Here is a 16,983-nt window from a genome sequence, read left to right as displayed (position 1 = left end):
AAAAAAAAAAAAAATAAATAAATATACCGACGAATTGAATACCTCCTTCTTTTGGGAAGTCGGTCAAAAATAAAAAAAACATACAGACGAATTAAGTACCTCCTTCTTTTGGGAAGTCTTTCAAAAAATTTCACCGAAACCGTACCTAATATAACTATATGATATCATATAGGTGTATTCTAGTTTCTGTATAAAAATCCATCATTGCTTATCACGCAACCTTAGGCAATCTTTTCGGGTTTTGCAAATTATATACATTTTTTATGGAACAAAACGAAATCGAACACGCTGCGATATCGAATTGACACGACATAAAGCTCTAGTCAGTCAAATGATATAGTAACTTGACATGTTCGGGAAATGGTGTCTGGTATCTTGAGAGGACTCCTTAGCCTTTGTGTTAGTGCGAGTTGTAGTCGAGGAAATGGTGGATCTTGTTGTTCAGGTAAAATTACGTTATACAAAAACCTAGTTGCCCGGTTGTCGGTTCGCCTTATTGCACTTATTTTTCAGTCAACAATGCATGCATCAATGCTTTTCCACAGTTTCTGGTAAAGGTAGTTAAAGTCGTCTTTAAATTGGGGTGGGTTCTAGCCCGCCGGTATATGGTGTATGAGAAAATTGCCATTATAATATTGTGTGATTGCATGTTCCTTAAAGGTTTAAAAGGTTCATATATTTTATATTCTTAGACGCTTTTAACCTTGTACATATTCTGATATTTTGAAACAATGAGTGATTTGAGATCTTAATTCTTACTAATCGTAATAATATGTAATATCAAAACGTCTAAACGGATCTGCTTGTTTGGTACAGAGTTAGATTACTGTCTCTAATAGCGCTGTGGCTACTTCTTTTTACATGTAGTTCTTTACCAAGATCAACCGGCATGTTTGTATGTATACTCCTTTTCGAAAAATGATAACTTATTCAATTATTATATACAATACTGGCTTTAGCCCGCGATTCTGTTCCCGTGGAAGAAAAAAAACAAAAGTGTTCTATGTGTTCTAAGTATTCTATGTGTTCTTCCAGACTATCCTCTACATCTATACCAAATTTCATCAAAATCCGTTCATCCGTTTGGGCTACAAACTCTAACAAACATTCATCTAAACTTTCGCATCTTACTTCTTACTGATATTATAAATGTCTTACTAATATTATAAATGTCTTACTAATATTATAAATGCGAAAGTTTAGATGGATGGATGGATGTTTGTTAGCGTTTGTAGCTTAAACGGTTAAAAGGATCTCCATGAAATTTGGCACAGGTTTAGAGCATAGTCTGGAAGAACACATAGGCTACTTTTTATCCCGGGATAAGTTACGGTTACTGTGGAATTCATTAATTTTGTTTTTTAATGTTTACTCGATCATTCTGCAACGGTTCAACATGTCATATTGAAAGTTGGCACAGATGTAAAACAAAGTGGAGTATACATGGGAAAAGCTTCATCCCCGAGGTGTCCGGTTCCCGAGGGATACGTAGCTTTTTGTTATTTATATAGTTCGTATGTTTGCTAATACCACGCGGACGAAGTCTCGGGCAACAGCTCGTTTATAATATTAGCGTAATAGTGCGATTTCAAATATTTACACCGTTTTTTTTATTAGCTTTATTAACTCCATACAGAATATAACTTATAAACGTACAAAATAATATGTATACATTGTGTAATAATTATTAACCTCGTATAGGGTAAAAGCCTTCTCCAAAGACAGCTTTTTTTAAATAATAGAACTTAAAAAATTAAAATAATTGTTTATGATATTACAAATTTACACCGTTACATAGATTTTAATAAAGTGTGTCGACTATAAAAGCAAAGTAGTAATTTGCGTTTGATAAGTTGTAAAAGCCAAAAAGTTTTTTACGGTTTCGTGATAAATGCCACTATGTCTAGTGGGAACACGATAGATTTTATCTTTTGTCATGTGAGCATAAAATTCGGAACAATTTTCGTGCTGTGAAGCTTTTCTTTGAGTTTAGTCTTGTGATTTCTTTAGCACGCATTTGAGCGTACTGCATACTTCTTTGTTCAAATATATCGGATTTTTATAGCCTTTCCGATAAATTTGTAGAATATTACATACTAAGAAATTTTTGACTATATGTGATTTTTTTAATAAGAAAATGGATCTAACCGTTTTTGGAAGAGTTATCAATAATTTTGTAAGTATTATTTGATATATAATTAGTTGTTATTCTCAGAAACGATCATGAATTTAAAAATGAAAATAGACTTACTGGTAATTTATATAAAACCAAACATTAATATGAAAACTTTATGTTAAAGGTTATTTAAAAAGTATTTAGTTTTCCTAGCGCATGTTTTTTTTTTATTAAAAGAAAATAATAAACCGTTACCTGTTGCCGATACTGTCTTTATCTGAGAAATAAAAAAATACAAAATTTTCTTATCTTTACTAAAATAATAAAGCCTAAACACACACTTCTTTGTTGCCTAAGATGTCTATAATTACAGATTTTTGAATAATTATTTTTTAATAAAAAGCCCTACACACACGTCACGCTTTAGGCTATATGTTTTCACGCCATTAAACTTAGGGGGTAAATATTTTAGATAAAAACCCTAATGTGTTTGTTATCATGTCATGTCATTTTGACAAATGTAAACAATAAAATAAAGTTTTTATAATTCCATGCGGATGAAACCGTATGGGGACAGTTTCTTAGATATAGACAAATTTTTCTTATTTCCTATAATTGTAAATAACAAAGATAAAGTAAAATGAAAACTTAACTCTCCTGCTTCAAATATTTATAAGTACCAATACATGGCCGACGGTAACATACCTATCATCAAAACTAAGTGGTACAAATTAAAATCGAAGTATAGCCTAAGTTATAAAATGTTTTAAAATTCTACCTAAACGTTATTTTGTGCTTTATGTCAAAGAACAAATGGCAACCATTTACATTGTTCTAAGCAAATATCTTCCGTGCTATAATTGCGTATAGTGGACTTAATAAAGCTTGCGTGCCGACTTTGTTATTAGTATTAGCAAGTGCGACGCCGTACCATCCCCTTCCATTTTAATGACACCTTCAATTTGTCCGCTTAATTTGCATATTACAATAATAGTTTCATGAGAAACGTTGCCTTTAAGTCCGCCTCAACAGTCAGAATGCTAACAAAGTCTGTCACCGATACATGTCATTCAGGAAATTTGTATTAACATAAAAGTTTGCTTAACGTAAACTAGTAAAGTAATAAATGCATCCAGTTAAAGCGATAAACAATTGAATGTTTAAAATATATAAAATTCAACTGTTCATTTGTTTGCATTTTGAATAAAGACAAATATAATTATTGACAATGTTTGTATATAACATTAAACCTGGCTCTAGTGAAGAAGAGGAAGAAGAAGATGTGATGGACATTCTGCAGGTTTGCTTAAAAAAAGGAGAGTTAAAGTGATCCTTACATAATAAAAATATATATTTTTTAACAAACATTTACCTCAAACATAAAATACATTTTTCTTATTATAAAAACAGATATGTATATTCTACATTGTTCACAATGATCATATGGAAAATAAATCTACAAATAACAATTTTAATCAGAATTAATTAAACAGCGAATCTTCATTGTCGTGCCACCAGTATTACCACCCCTCTGTATCTGTTAAAAGCAAAAATCATAGATAAGAATAACTGAGGAACACTTATAGTTTATCAGCAATTAAAAACTAATTCGTTTAATTTTGTGTCATTTAGCCTACCTAACCTGTTGATGTGTTCCAGAAAAGACGAGAAGAATGCGAACGCAAAGCAAGAAGGGGGGAGATGGACCCCCGTCTGGAGTTTACATTCCAACTCCTGATCGACGGGACGGGGCTGCCAAGACATGCTATAATGGATCATGTTTTCGAAGGAAACATGGTAATAGATATAATCATAGACATACAACATATACAAGGTAGTAAAGTAAAGGCCTACCGAAGTGAATACTCAAGGATTGTGTGATAGATATGTGCAAATGATATTTAGCTGTGATTGTTTATAGTCGATTGTGAAAAGTTTTTATTGTGTCGATCCTCCAAAAAAAAATCTGTGCAATGATTGCTATGGAACATACCGTTGTGATATTAAAGCCAATATATGAAATGTATTTCAGTTAGACGATATCAACCAACTGTTTCTCCCACACATGAGAAATAAACTTCTGTGGTATTACCAAGATGTGGAAGAAGTTGAACAGCGTCCGCCAGTGGAGGGCAAGCCTCGACAGCAGGGCCAGGCGAAACTACCGCCTCCGCAAGTCACACTCAAGAAGAAATTGTTTTTATCCGATGGTTGGGACGTAAAGTTCACTGGCATATGTATCTACATGTTCAGAATAAACGTCAGTAAGCAGTTACCTGAAGAAGGATTTCATAAAGATTTGTGAGTAAAATGTTTATTGCACACATGTTTCATTAAATTTGTATTGGATTTCGTAGCACGTTATTGTCATGGTTTTAAGGTTTTGTGGGATTTTAAACGCTGGTAAAGTAGGTTTGGTGACGGCTATAGAACGTGTAATGGAGCACGTGTATATGAACGCTCTGGCTCACCCGAGCAGCGATGGCGACGAAGATGAAACTAGATTTCCAATTGTGAAGAATCAATTGCTACCCGGACTTAGATCTTTTTGTAGTGCTTTAAAAGGTAAATCAAAGTAACCCAAACTTTTATTTTCTAAAGTGATACTCAGTTTAATGATTTTAATGAAGTAAATAATATCTTTTCTTGTTTTTATAATGTAAGTCATATTGCGTGGGATTCTCGTGAAAACTAGTGTTGTGTTACTGTAACTAATGATTTCTACAAAGATGTATTATTTTTGTAGTATGTGAAGATGTTTGCAATCAAGTGAATTTATTTGATGATGGGAAAGCTATAATGACTAACCTACAAGATCATAACGAACTAAAGGAGATGACCAAAAATCCTAACACAATAACTATGCTAGAAGAAAGGGTTGACGAATGGGTGAAAAAAATTATGGAGGTAATTTAAACTTTACTTGTTTGTAAATATTTATAAATCTATAGCGACTAAAGATTAAGGTTTCCAATACTTATGCGGAATCTATTTTAGGGTATTAAATGAAAATGAAAAAAAATAAAATAAAGAAGACAACAAAAAATACTTCACGTTTTAACTGCACTGGTACAATACTCGTACATTTTAAGATACTAAAGTTTCTTTGCCTTAGAATCATTTAAATTTCTCAATATTTTATATTTGCCCACATACCTAATGCTACGATTATTTTATCTTACATTATATATTTGAAGATACTCAGCGAGAGCGAACAGCTACGTCGTGAGGTAGATTCCAGCGGGCCACAGGACGAGCTCGAATACTGGAAGAAAAGAGGAGCACAGTTTTCACAGCTGGTATCGTATTTGCAGGTCAGTTACAATGTATATAATACATAAAAATAACTATTCCTATCGCCTTCGTTAGCTTGAATTAAAAAATCACATAAAACTTTCATGTTCTACTTTAGATATTTGGGGTATGAATTCATATGATTCCTGCCATCTGTAGAAATCTCTGTGCAATGTGTTAACCTTACGTAGGTTAGAATGTGATTTAATATAACAGTTAGTCAATTACTTCTTTTATTTAGATATATGTATTCAGGAAAGGAAATTTTAAAACGCTGATTCAAATATTGCCCTTCCATTAAATCACCTATACGTGAAAATTTACATTTACTACACTTAAATCAATATCATAATAAAATTGTGTTGGATTCCCGATTTGAAAACAACGACCTCTGTATCACGATGGCTACACCGCGTAGCAGTGCTACGCTTCGTAGTCCTCTACGCGGTGTAGCCATCGTAGACCGTAACGAGATGTCGTTCATTCATGTAAAAGTCTTATAATATTCATTTAGCTATCGTTTCATTTCTATTACAAATTCCTTATTTTTAATCATATCGTTTAATAATAATCATTTCCAAATAGGATAATGAAGTTCAACTAACCCTGACATGTTTGCAACTGGCTAATTCAAGATCAATTAAACTTTGGCGTGATACAGATCATAAAATAACATTTTGCTACAACGAAGCGAAGGATAATGCAAAATTTATTCAAGCAATGGAAAAATGTTGTCATTCCCTTTATCTAGATGATCCTGTCAAGATTAACGACTCGATACTCAGCCTGTTACAAACCGTCCGACTAATACACAGCGTCTCACAATTTTACAATACCTCAGAAAGAATATCATCATTGATGGTCAAAGTAAGTTATATTTTAGATAAGTTTACTTTATTAGAAATAAAAAATATATGAGCACGGGGTACATAGTACGTTTTATCAAAATAAAGTTATCGTGGAAAAAATCAAAAGGTCTCCCCGGCGGGGAATCGAACCCCGGCCTCCCGCGTGACAGGCGGGGATACTAACCACTATACTACCGAGGATTGTGATTGAACAGACATAAATTTGGTTCATATTCAGTAAAAATCGATAATCATATTGATGTATAAGGTGATGAAGTATAGAGCGTCTACTTTCCAATGCAACTAACAAGGTAAAAGAGCTTTATAACGTAGGAGTTTAAAATTAATTTAGTGTTAATACCAACCACGTTTAACACCAACCAATACATGGTCAGATCAAGAACGATATACAAAAATGTAGAAACAAGTTCAATTTAGAAATTAATAATAGAAAAAAAAACAGAATTGAGAATTTAAACTTAAGAATGAAACTGTAGAATGCTACAACAAAGAAATAACAAAATGTACAGCCCCATTTTAATATACGCTCGAAGTCTAACATATACATGTTCTGAAACTCGGAAATGACAAACAAAATTTAAAAGTTATAATGTGTTTACTTGATTATCACAAAAGTATACCGAAAACATAATAATATTTAAAACAAAGAAAATTTTGTTTACTATATTTACTGGCTGTATTGTGAATATTCCTAATCTGTAATTAAGATTTAAAAAATAGTAAATCATAGTAAAAAAATTCAAAAGGTCTCCCCGGCGGGGAATCGAACCCCGGCCTCCCGCGTGACAGGCGGGGATACTAACCACTATACTACCGAGGATTGTGATTGAACAGACATAAATTTGGTTCATTTTCAGTAAAAATCGATACTCGTATTGAAGTTTCATAAAGCGCCGGTTTTTCGAAGAACCTAACTTTCGCTGCTAGAGATAAATCATGGAAAACGATTAAACCTATGTTGTCAAAAGTAACTATATATTTCTACTATTAACTGCCTAACTTTCAGAATGCATAACTACTATACTATACTTACCGAAGTTCTATTGGGAAATTTAAATTTTCGAATAAACTCTCAACGACGCAGTAAAGAAATTGTAGTACGAAAGTGCGCTTATGCGTGTATAACGTTGCATCCTGAAAAGGGGTTTAAAAAACCACAAAAAGAAAAAAATAACCGATTATCACAAGACGGAGTATAATCAATGAAAAACACTTCATATCTACTATAGTTTGTCTAAATAAGATAGATTAGTTTGACAATTCAATAGGGATGGGTTGTGTAAAATCAGGTGAGACTTCTTCGATTTTCTATTTTTACTCTCATAGATGTTGGAATCAATAGATTCATAGATTATAACTTTTGGATTAAAATAAAAAAACACTGTCTCTCAAATCAATAATGACTACAAAACCAAAAGAAAAAATGTGAGTTAATCAATGTTTATTACAACTACAGTTCTACATAATCGATTAGGATTTTGCTATTATTATCGTCATCGTTATATTCTCTATACTATATTTATTAATAAAATTGTACCCCAAATTAGTCAATAATTAAATAATAATTGTTGTTCAGTTTGTTTATTTATACCGAGTATCGATAGTTCATAATTGTACGCTATGCGTGTTTGTTTCGTCCCTACAAGACCTGTCTATTAAGTACGACATTTCCTCCATACAAATTTAATTCGATACATCATATGCGTCATTTATCAAACTAATCTATCTTATTTAGGCAAACTACAACAACAAAAAAGCAATTAATGACGTAAAGCTTCTAAGTTAATTTAATTTGAAAATTAACGCCAACCATATGCCCAAACAAGAATAAAATGCAAAGATAAAAAAATAGTAGCAACAAGTTTAATTAAGAAATTAATTTTAAGATTTATTTAGAATTTAGAAATTAACTTAGTAATTAATTTCAACATAAAAATAAAACCGTACAATACTGACATAACCTTGTAGAGCCCCTTTTTTCAATAAATACTTGAAACCCAGAAAAATGTACATGTCCTCAAACTTGGAAAAGACAAACAAAATTTAAAAGTTATATTAGGATTAAGTAATCAAATAAGTAAAAGCATAAAAAGATCGAATATACATAACATTATTAAAAAGGGAAATTAAATGTTTGCTAAATTTGTAGACTGTACTGCGAACTTATAGTTTTTGGTTTAAATAATTAGTATGACACAAGTTGGTCTATTCATCGTAATTAAATTGTGTATAAAAAAAATCAAAAGGTCTCCCCGGCGGGGAATCGAACCCCGGCCTCCCGCGTGACAGGCGGGGATACTAACCACTATACTACCGAGGATTGTGATTGATAAGACATAAATTTGGTTCATATCCAGTAAAAATCGATAATCATATTGAAGTTTAATAAAGTGCCCATCTTTTAACATTGAAGGCTCTTAAGTTTCTATAAAGTCCAAATTGAATTAATTTCAAAGCTACTTACAATAAAAATCGATTCATAACTTCAAAACTAATTTAGTTTTTATTTCCAACCATCGTATGGTCAGGACAAAAATGTAATGAAAAGATCCCAAAAATAGTAGCAACAAATTTAATTTACATATAAATTTTCGGAAAAAGCAGTACTTGGAATATAAAGATAAGCATGAAATCGTGGAGTACTAAAACAAAGAAATAACCGAAATGTACAGCCCCCTTTCTAAACAAAACTTGAAACTTACAAATTTTAATGCTATTATAGAATTAAGTAATACAAATAAGCAATAAAAAGACAGAATAAACATATTATGAAAAATATTTTTAAACTATGCTATAAATCTATACTTTAAGAAGATAGTGTTTGGTCGTGCTCGCCTCGGCGAGGGCACCGCCGCAACCAGATTAGTTATCGGCAGTAAGAATAAAAAAAGTAGTAGTTATTTTCATCGTAATTAAATTATAGTTGCAAAAATTAAAAGATCTCCCCGGCGGGGAATCGAACCCCGGCCTCCCGCGTGACAGGCGGGGATACTAACCACTATACTACCGAGGATTGTGATTGAAAAGTTATAAATTTGGTTCATATTCAGTAAAAATCGATATTCGTGTTGAAACTGAAACCGTCATCCCTTAAGAGTACCTAAATTGTATGTATACTTACGGCCAACGCTACTGGGCTTTTTCTAATAGAACGAAGCGTAGGGAAAACATCGAATAATGATAATAGAGCTTTTATATTACGTGTTATTTATTTAGTTATTACTTTCATATTACTGTTTTTCAATATTGATTAGGTTTTGTAATTGGTACTATTTGGAGGTGTAAATTATCAAAAAATGAAATCTATGTAAAATAATTTTACAGATAACGAATCAAATGATAGAAACATGTAAGCAGTACATAACAAGTCGTTTTAAAGAAACTATTTGGACACAAGAACGTGCGTTAGTTCGCGAGAAACTCTTACACTGCATCAATTTGAACAAAACATACAGAGATACTTACATATGCGTGAAGAATCAACCTTTTCTACCCAACGTTGAGCAGTTTAGCTTCTCCGAAAACTATGTGTTTGGTAAATTTGATACTTTCTGCAAGAGGCTAAATAAAATTATAGCAATGTTTGACATGATGGACGATTACAATAATTTATTTGAAAAGAGAATGGAGGGATTATTGCTTGGTGAAGGTAAGTTAATAAAAACTAACCTGGTATAAGTAATAGATAAGTGTAATTTGGTCATTTTAAAACCAATTAATTTTACAAATACCAAGATAATAATAATGTGCGAATATGATATGTAAAAGTATTATTTAACAAACTGCTTTTTTAATTTGTTGCTCTGGTTAATCGGTCGGATTTGTTTTTATTAAAAACTATGTCAACATATTATTTCCACTTTAGATTTAGAAGACGCGATGCACGCTTTCCAAGAGGCTAAAAAAGCGGTCACAACGTGTCAGTATGACTATTTAGATTATAGAAACAATGAATTTGACAAAGACTATCAAACATTCGAGGCAAAAACTAACACACTACGAGAATCTATTGGAAACACTATCGAAATGAATTTTGCAAGCGTCTGGGAAACGCCACAAGGGATCAAATTTTTAACAAGATTTGAGAAGGTAATATTTGTAAATTTCACGAGGACGGAGTCGCGGGCAAAGCTATTTAAAATACCCGCAGCAGGCTTAACGATTTTCCAACATTTTTCCAATTTCTAGGTCAGTCAAAAAATTTTAATAACAAAACTGAACGAAAAGTACGACAGAGTTTTAAAATATTGTGAAAAAGAGGTCGACAAAATAATGAAAATGTTTAAACGTCAAAAGGATGACCCGCCTTTACCAAGAAATTATTCACCAATAGCAGGTGTGAATTGAATTTTTGAAATTGTTCCATTTTAAAATTGCTAAATCTTGATTTTAGAAAGTCAATATACGTTGTTGTTCAATTGTTTTAATAGCGCTTTTACTATACGATAATGGGGACCTTTTCTGTTATGATCCTTGAAAAAATAAACAGAACGACCGTTTAGTTTATACTTTCCATTATTAAATACAATTTTTAAAACGCCAAATTACTTATAGTCTAGTCGCTGCTTAAGAACCAAACCTAACATTCCATTTATATTATATTCAGTTAACTTTGCTACGTATAAAACTTGATGTATAAAATGTAAATGACATGTTTCCGTTATCAATGTACTAAGGTCGCATAAAATGGGCGCGTTGTTTGATGCACAACATGACTGAGACAGTGGAGAACGTGTGTGCGCACCCCGTGCTGCGCGCGCTGCCCGCAGCCGCCGACATGATGCGCAAGTACGCGGCCACGAGCACGCTCATACATAACTACGAAGATACTATGCGAGCTGTTTGGATGAACCAGAACGTAAGTTTAAAAAGTTGGAGGTCATATAAAAATGTACAATATTTAGTCAAGTAGATGATAACTAAGGGAGGCCCTGTCTCGATCTAAAATGATGGGGTGATCCGTCATAAAATAAGTAACTTACAGAAAACTTGAGTGCCGCTAACGGCCATCAAGAATTAATCATACAGGTGCGCATGTGTGGAAATGGGTCTGAGGTACCAAAGTATTGATAAAGTTTGGTACGAGTTACAAGGAGCACATAAGCTTCAGGAGACTAGTGCTACGTCACGTATTACGTACGAACATTTTATTGATTAAAGCAATCAAGGTTCGCCGACGCGTAGTGGGATGGGTGGAGGAGATAGTCCGGGGTGGTCTCAACATAGTGATACTATCGATAATAATATACCAACTATCGCTACTATTCGTGTACTAGGAATTTATGAGTTGCAAAGAGTCTCGCAAACTTTAATGTTGTATAGTGCATCGTTTGTAACAACGGTTGATTTGCTCGGGTTTTCTGACAGTTTTAATTGAAGCGTCGAACATCAATTGTGGATGTGTAGACAAAGTTTCAGTTGTACTTTACAGTTAAAGTATTTACTGAAACGAAAATTTCATAACAAAATATTTTTAGAATGTAGAAACTCGTTTTATTTTTTTCAGTTATGCGATGTTGACGAAAGTCTCAATAATACGTTATTAAAAATTGACGAGTCTGGTCGTATAGCGGTCAATTTAGACCACACTATCAAACTTTTGATAAGAGAGTCAGACTGCCTTGTCAAAATGGACATAGACTTGCCCATCGTGTGCCACTCTCTTTATGCCAAAAAGAACTACTTTACAATCGTCAATGATTCTTTGCAGGTTTGTGTTTTAAAACAATATCAGTATTACAGTATACACATCACTAGCTCAGTACATGTCCTCACCGAGGGGCTCGAAGCCTACCCTAATAAGGGGTGACTAGGCCATAGTCAACCACGCTGGCCAAGTGCGGGTTGGTTGACTTCCCACCTATGTTTTAATTTTCTTCGCCGATATGTGCAGGTTTCCTCACGATGTTTTCCTTCGATTATTACAATATTAATACATAGTAACTACACCTTTCCTTACTTATCAATTTTTGTTTTAATTGATAATAATAAAGCAAGTCCCTATTAATACTAATATAGTGTTTTTTCTACCATTAAAGTAATATGTAGTCAGTAAATACTACTTGAACATTTTAAATTTTCATTTTCATTAACAGTTTCTGCTAGAAGATTATCTTGCTACGCTGCGACGTGTTAAGTTAGAAGTGAGACCACTCTTTCTACCTCAAGTGGTCCGACTTTCCTCGCTTCTACTACCAGGGCTGAAGACAGTTACCTGGACGAGTGAGGATTGGAAACAGTTCATTGACCGCGCAAACTCTGCCATCAAAAGTTTCGATGTGTTGGTGACGAGGGTGCATGATATATACTCGAATAGAATTATTTATGTGCTCGCCGGTATGCAGGAAGTTTCCCTAGTGAATTTACCAGGTAAGTGATAGTATATTTTAAATTTAAGCGTAATGTTGTTATAAAAATTATTGCATTTATTTTCTTAATTGTATTATATGTGTTCTCTTTTCATTTTTTCACAAGCATTATGGGAAAATAAAAATACAAAGGTTTAATCAAATTAATTCAAGAATCAAATCATTTTAAAGACAAAAAAATTCTCATTGAAATATACATATCCAATTTGTTAGATTTGCTTCTACTCTTAAACCCGAAAAAATCGCGGTTTGAATATCTTTCTTACTTTAATACTGTTTCGTGTATTACATACTAATACTAATTAAGCTATAACAACATAAATAAACTAAATATGACAAATTAAAAAGCCATAACCAAAGAACGAAACACAACAAAACAAAATCCACACGTGCTAAATGTTAAAGTAATCGAGAGAATTATAGTAAACTAGGCTAGTTCAAATACACCCTTTTTGCTATCCGGTTTTTCAGACTAAAAACCACCTTCTCAGCTGTTATGTTGTCCTAGTCATTTTTCAGGAGACTCCACGTGGTCGTCCTGAAAGGCGCATGCGTACTGACAACATGATCTATAAAATAACACCCCTCATAAATTTTGACAGTCTGTCTATAGAGTTATTCAATCAAATCTAAAAATATATTTTCAAAAACCGTTTTTAATTATCATCTATCTAATATACAAGTCCCCTGTGTGTTCAAGATAATCTTCGAAATTGCTGAACCGCTTTCAACGAGACATTTTAAAGAAAGTAGTTTATCTTTGTCGTAGTAAGATACGCTACTTTTTAAATTCCACCCTGAGGAAGTATCGAACAATTGCTAGAAATTAATGATAATATATGAATCACCTCTCTGTTTAGCACGGTCATGTCAATCAGTCTTACTGTCAAAATTTTCAGTCTCTAAACCATTTCAGCATACATGTGGTCCTAGTAATTTTTCATGAGCCTTCACGTGGACGCACTGAAAGGCGCATGCGTACTAACAACAACAACTTCTCCGAAATATTTAACTTTTAAACAATCTGGATTTCTGTGTATATAGTTTTCGGAGTGTCGAGCAGTTTGTAGAATTCAATTCCAGTGGCAGATAATCATTGTGGCACATGCCCACATATCTGAAATAATGAAATAACAATCGGTTAACATCAGAAACACCATCCTTAGTTGACAACTACCTTAAATTGAAACTGCACAACACAATCTAATCGGATTACAAACATTTACAGAGATTAACCGATTGTTTTTGTAATAACAAAGCTCATCATTTCACCCATTCAATGACAACAGTCATGAGTCATTCGATCGTCCCTTTGACATCTATCATGCCCGATGCACATTCAGCTAGTACTCAAAATTATCAATGGCCGGTAACTTTAATCCGTCAAAAACCAATTATTTTTCAATAGTTATTGAAAATAAAAAATATGTTTCAAAAACCGTTTTTTCAATTTTTCAGTTTAGCGTAGTCCAAGTTTTCAGTCTAAAAATCTTCTTCTCATTATACATGATGTCCTAGTAATTTTTCAGGAGACTCCACGTGGTGTCCTGAAAGACGCATGCGTACTAACAACATGGTCTATAAAATAATAGCCCTCACAAAATGTGACTATTTGTCTACCGAGTTATTCAACCGAATGCAGAAATAACATTTTAAAACCATTTTTAATTGTCATATGTCTATCGTACATGACCGCGTTTGTTCCTGATAATTTCCAAACCAGCTGAACTTATTATTTCGAGACTCTTCATTGAAAGTAGTTTATTTGCGGTAGTAAGATAGGCTACATTTTAAATTCCACCCTGAGGAAGTATCGAACAATAGCTAGTAACAAATAATGATACATGGAACCTACTCTCTGTTTAGCACGGTCCTGTCACACCAGTCTTACGGTCTAAATTTTTAGGTTAAAAACCATCTCAGCGTACATGTTATCCTAGTAATCTTTCAGGAGACTCCACGTGGTTGTCCTGAAAGGCGCATGCGTACTAACAACATGGTCTATAAAATTATTATACCTTAGACAATCAGGCTCTCTATGATATATAGGATGATAATCCGGTTCTCTATGATATATATATAAGTATATAGCTAATGAATATAAATAAGATACTTCAAAAACTCTTTTTCCCTTTTATACTGTCTATCCACGAGGCCGCGCTTCTTTCGGATAATCTCCGATACAGCTAAACTGGTTTTAAACAGACTTTTCATAGAAAGTAGTTTGAACAAAGTTTGAAAAGAAAATTTTAGTGGTAGTGAGATAGGCTTTTTTAAATCCATGCTGAGGAAGTTGCGAGCAATGCTAGTAACAAATTAAATTACACGGAACCACCTCTCCGTTTAGCGCAGTCCTGACACATCAGTTTCAATGTCCAAGATTTCAGTATAAAAACCATCTTCTCAGCGTACATGTTATTCTAGTAATCTTTCAGGAGACTCCACGTGGACGTCCTGAAAGGCGCATGCGTACTAACATGCTCTTCTATAAAATAATGCCCCTCACAAAATGTGACGACTGTCGAGTTATTGAATCGAATACCAAAAAAGCATTTTTAAAACCATTTTAATTATCACCTGTCTATCAATAAGTCCGCGTTTGTTCCGGGTAATTTCCAAAACAGCTGAACTTATTATTACGAGACTTCATTGAAAGTAGTTTAACTATACGGTAGTAACATAGGCTACTTTTTCAATCACATAACGAGGAACTTGCGTGCAACAGCCAGTAACAAATTAAAAAACAATGATCCATGATAGATGTAAGTCATGAAGAAAACAAATTAATATTAAAGATATTATATGGAAGTCATTGTTAGATAAATATAACAAATGAGTAGTTAGATAACGTAAATAGATGAAATACCTCATATTACAAATATGTTAGTAAAATTGATAGTTAAGTAATAAATAAAGAAAGGAACTGCCTCTCTGTTAGGCACAGTCCTGTCAGACCAGTTTCACCGTCCATGTTTTCTGTCAAAAAAGCACCATCTCAGCATACATGTCATCCGAGTAATCTTTCAGGAGACTCCACGTGGTCGCCCTGAAAGGCGCATGCGTACTAACAACAACCTCTCCTAAATAATAAATCGACAATCTGGCTCTTTCTACATAGAATATCTCTATATACATAGCTATTGAATACGAGTTTATAAAAGATATTTAAACACCAATTTTTTAATTATCGTCTGTCTCACAAGTTCACGTTTCTTCAGGATAATCTCCGAAATAACAACCGATTTGGACGAGACTTTTCATAGAAAATAGTTTATCTTTGTGGTAGTGTGAAAGGCTACTGTTTAAATTTCACCCTGAGGAAGTAGCAAGCAATAGCTAGTAACCACCTCTCTGTTTGGCCACGTCCTGTCACACCAGTTTCACTGTCCAAGTTTTCAGTCTAAAAATCATCTTCTCAGCATACATGTTGGCCTAGTAATCTTTCAGGAGACTTGACGTGTTCCTCCTGAAAGGCGCATGCGTACTAACAACATCATCTTCTATGCAATATTTAGCCCACAGACAATCTGCTGTTTCGGAGATTATTCCGGGTAATCTCCGACACGGTTTGTTTTTCTTTTAAATTCATCCTAATGAAGACGCAAGCAACGGCTAGTCTGGCGTAATGGAGTTGATTCGGTTTACTATTTAGTGTAATTAAATTCAATCGTATAAACCCTTAAGATTAGAGAGAGAACCTTAAGAGAAGACCAATAAAAAATCCTTAATTTGTTTTATCAAGACTTGGACATATGTATTATGTACATACGTACTTAATATAAATGAAATAAAGACAAAAGAATAATGGTGGCATGATAATTTATTTTCCCTCCAAGTGGACGTTTGAATCGAAGTCTTAAATCTATGGAAATAAAACCCTTTTTCGATGAACTAACGAAGTTTTAATCGACCTAAAGAAAAATAAGTTTCACCGAAGTAATTTTTACTTGGTAAATTAGTTGTGGATGACATAGTTTTGATAAATTGACATACCTTTACGAGTTAGTTTCATGACTGGCCCCGCCTTGGGCGTGGTCTTTCAGACATGCCGATTGGTACGTTATAATGCGAAAGAAGGAGATAGAATAATGCTGAATTGTAATACTATTCTGAGGCACAAGCAGAAAATATTTGAAAGAATGTATTCATATCGACATCGACATATTTGTATGGAAGTTGTGCAGTGCTCTAACGGGCGTAAAGGTGTCTAAGTATAGTTCACTGTACGTCGAAATCATGTTTGTGCGCGCAAGTTTCATAGTGACTTTAAGTCTACTATGTCAATGTGGATAGAAATACTTTCATCAAATATTTCGTGCTAGGGCGTCAGGTAAAC

The 16,983-nt window shown here is 33.4% G+C and overlaps 1 protein-coding gene and 4 non-coding genes across 5 annotated transcripts in view; 1 reads left to right on the top strand and 4 right to left on the bottom strand.

Annotated features, from left to right (window-relative positions):
• The first annotated feature begins 3,320 nt into the window (after window positions 1-3,320).
• The window catches only part of LOC106111829 (dynein heavy chain 5, axonemal-like), a 33,185-nt gene continuing 19,522 nt past the window's right edge, over window positions 3,321-16,983 (top strand). The window contains exons 1-13 of the mRNA XM_013293989.1: window positions 3,321-3,416; window positions 3,776-3,913; window positions 4,149-4,417; window positions 4,497-4,594; window positions 4,863-5,023; window positions 5,314-5,430; window positions 5,996-6,277; window positions 9,604-9,928; window positions 10,145-10,368; window positions 10,468-10,615; window positions 10,956-11,137; window positions 11,786-11,989; window positions 12,375-12,648. Coding sequence (XP_013149443.1) covers window positions 3,345-3,416; window positions 3,776-3,913; window positions 4,149-4,417; window positions 4,497-4,594; window positions 4,863-5,023; window positions 5,314-5,430; window positions 5,996-6,277; window positions 9,604-9,928; window positions 10,145-10,368; window positions 10,468-10,615; window positions 10,956-11,137; window positions 11,786-11,989; window positions 12,375-12,648 — 2,494 coding nt within the window. The 5' untranslated portion in view covers window positions 3,321-3,344. The remainder of the gene's footprint in view (window positions 3,417-3,775; window positions 3,914-4,148; window positions 4,418-4,496; window positions 4,595-4,862; window positions 5,024-5,313; window positions 5,431-5,995; window positions 6,278-9,603; window positions 9,929-10,144; window positions 10,369-10,467; window positions 10,616-10,955; window positions 11,138-11,785; window positions 11,990-12,374; window positions 12,649-16,983) is intronic.
• Trnad-guc lies at window positions 6,388-6,459 on the bottom strand. Its single transcript has one exon. It is a non-coding gene; the product is annotated as a tRNA-Asp (tRNA).
• Trnad-guc lies at window positions 7,028-7,099 on the bottom strand. Its single transcript has one exon. It is a non-coding gene; the product is annotated as a tRNA-Asp (tRNA).
• Trnad-guc lies at window positions 8,528-8,599 on the bottom strand. Its single transcript has one exon. It is a non-coding gene; the product is annotated as a tRNA-Asp (tRNA).
• Window positions 9,221-9,292, bottom strand: Trnad-guc. Its single transcript has one exon. It is a non-coding gene; the product is annotated as a tRNA-Asp (tRNA).

The sequence above is a fragment of the Papilio polytes genome, unplaced genomic scaffold (assembly GCF_000836215.1).
Source record: "Papilio polytes unplaced genomic scaffold, Ppol_1.0 DF824381.1, whole genome shotgun sequence".
Lineage (NCBI taxonomy): Eukaryota > Metazoa > Arthropoda > Insecta > Lepidoptera > Papilionidae > Papilio > Papilio polytes.
Note: the sequence above shows the minus strand (reverse complement) of the source record. Positions and strands in the feature narration are given on the sequence as shown.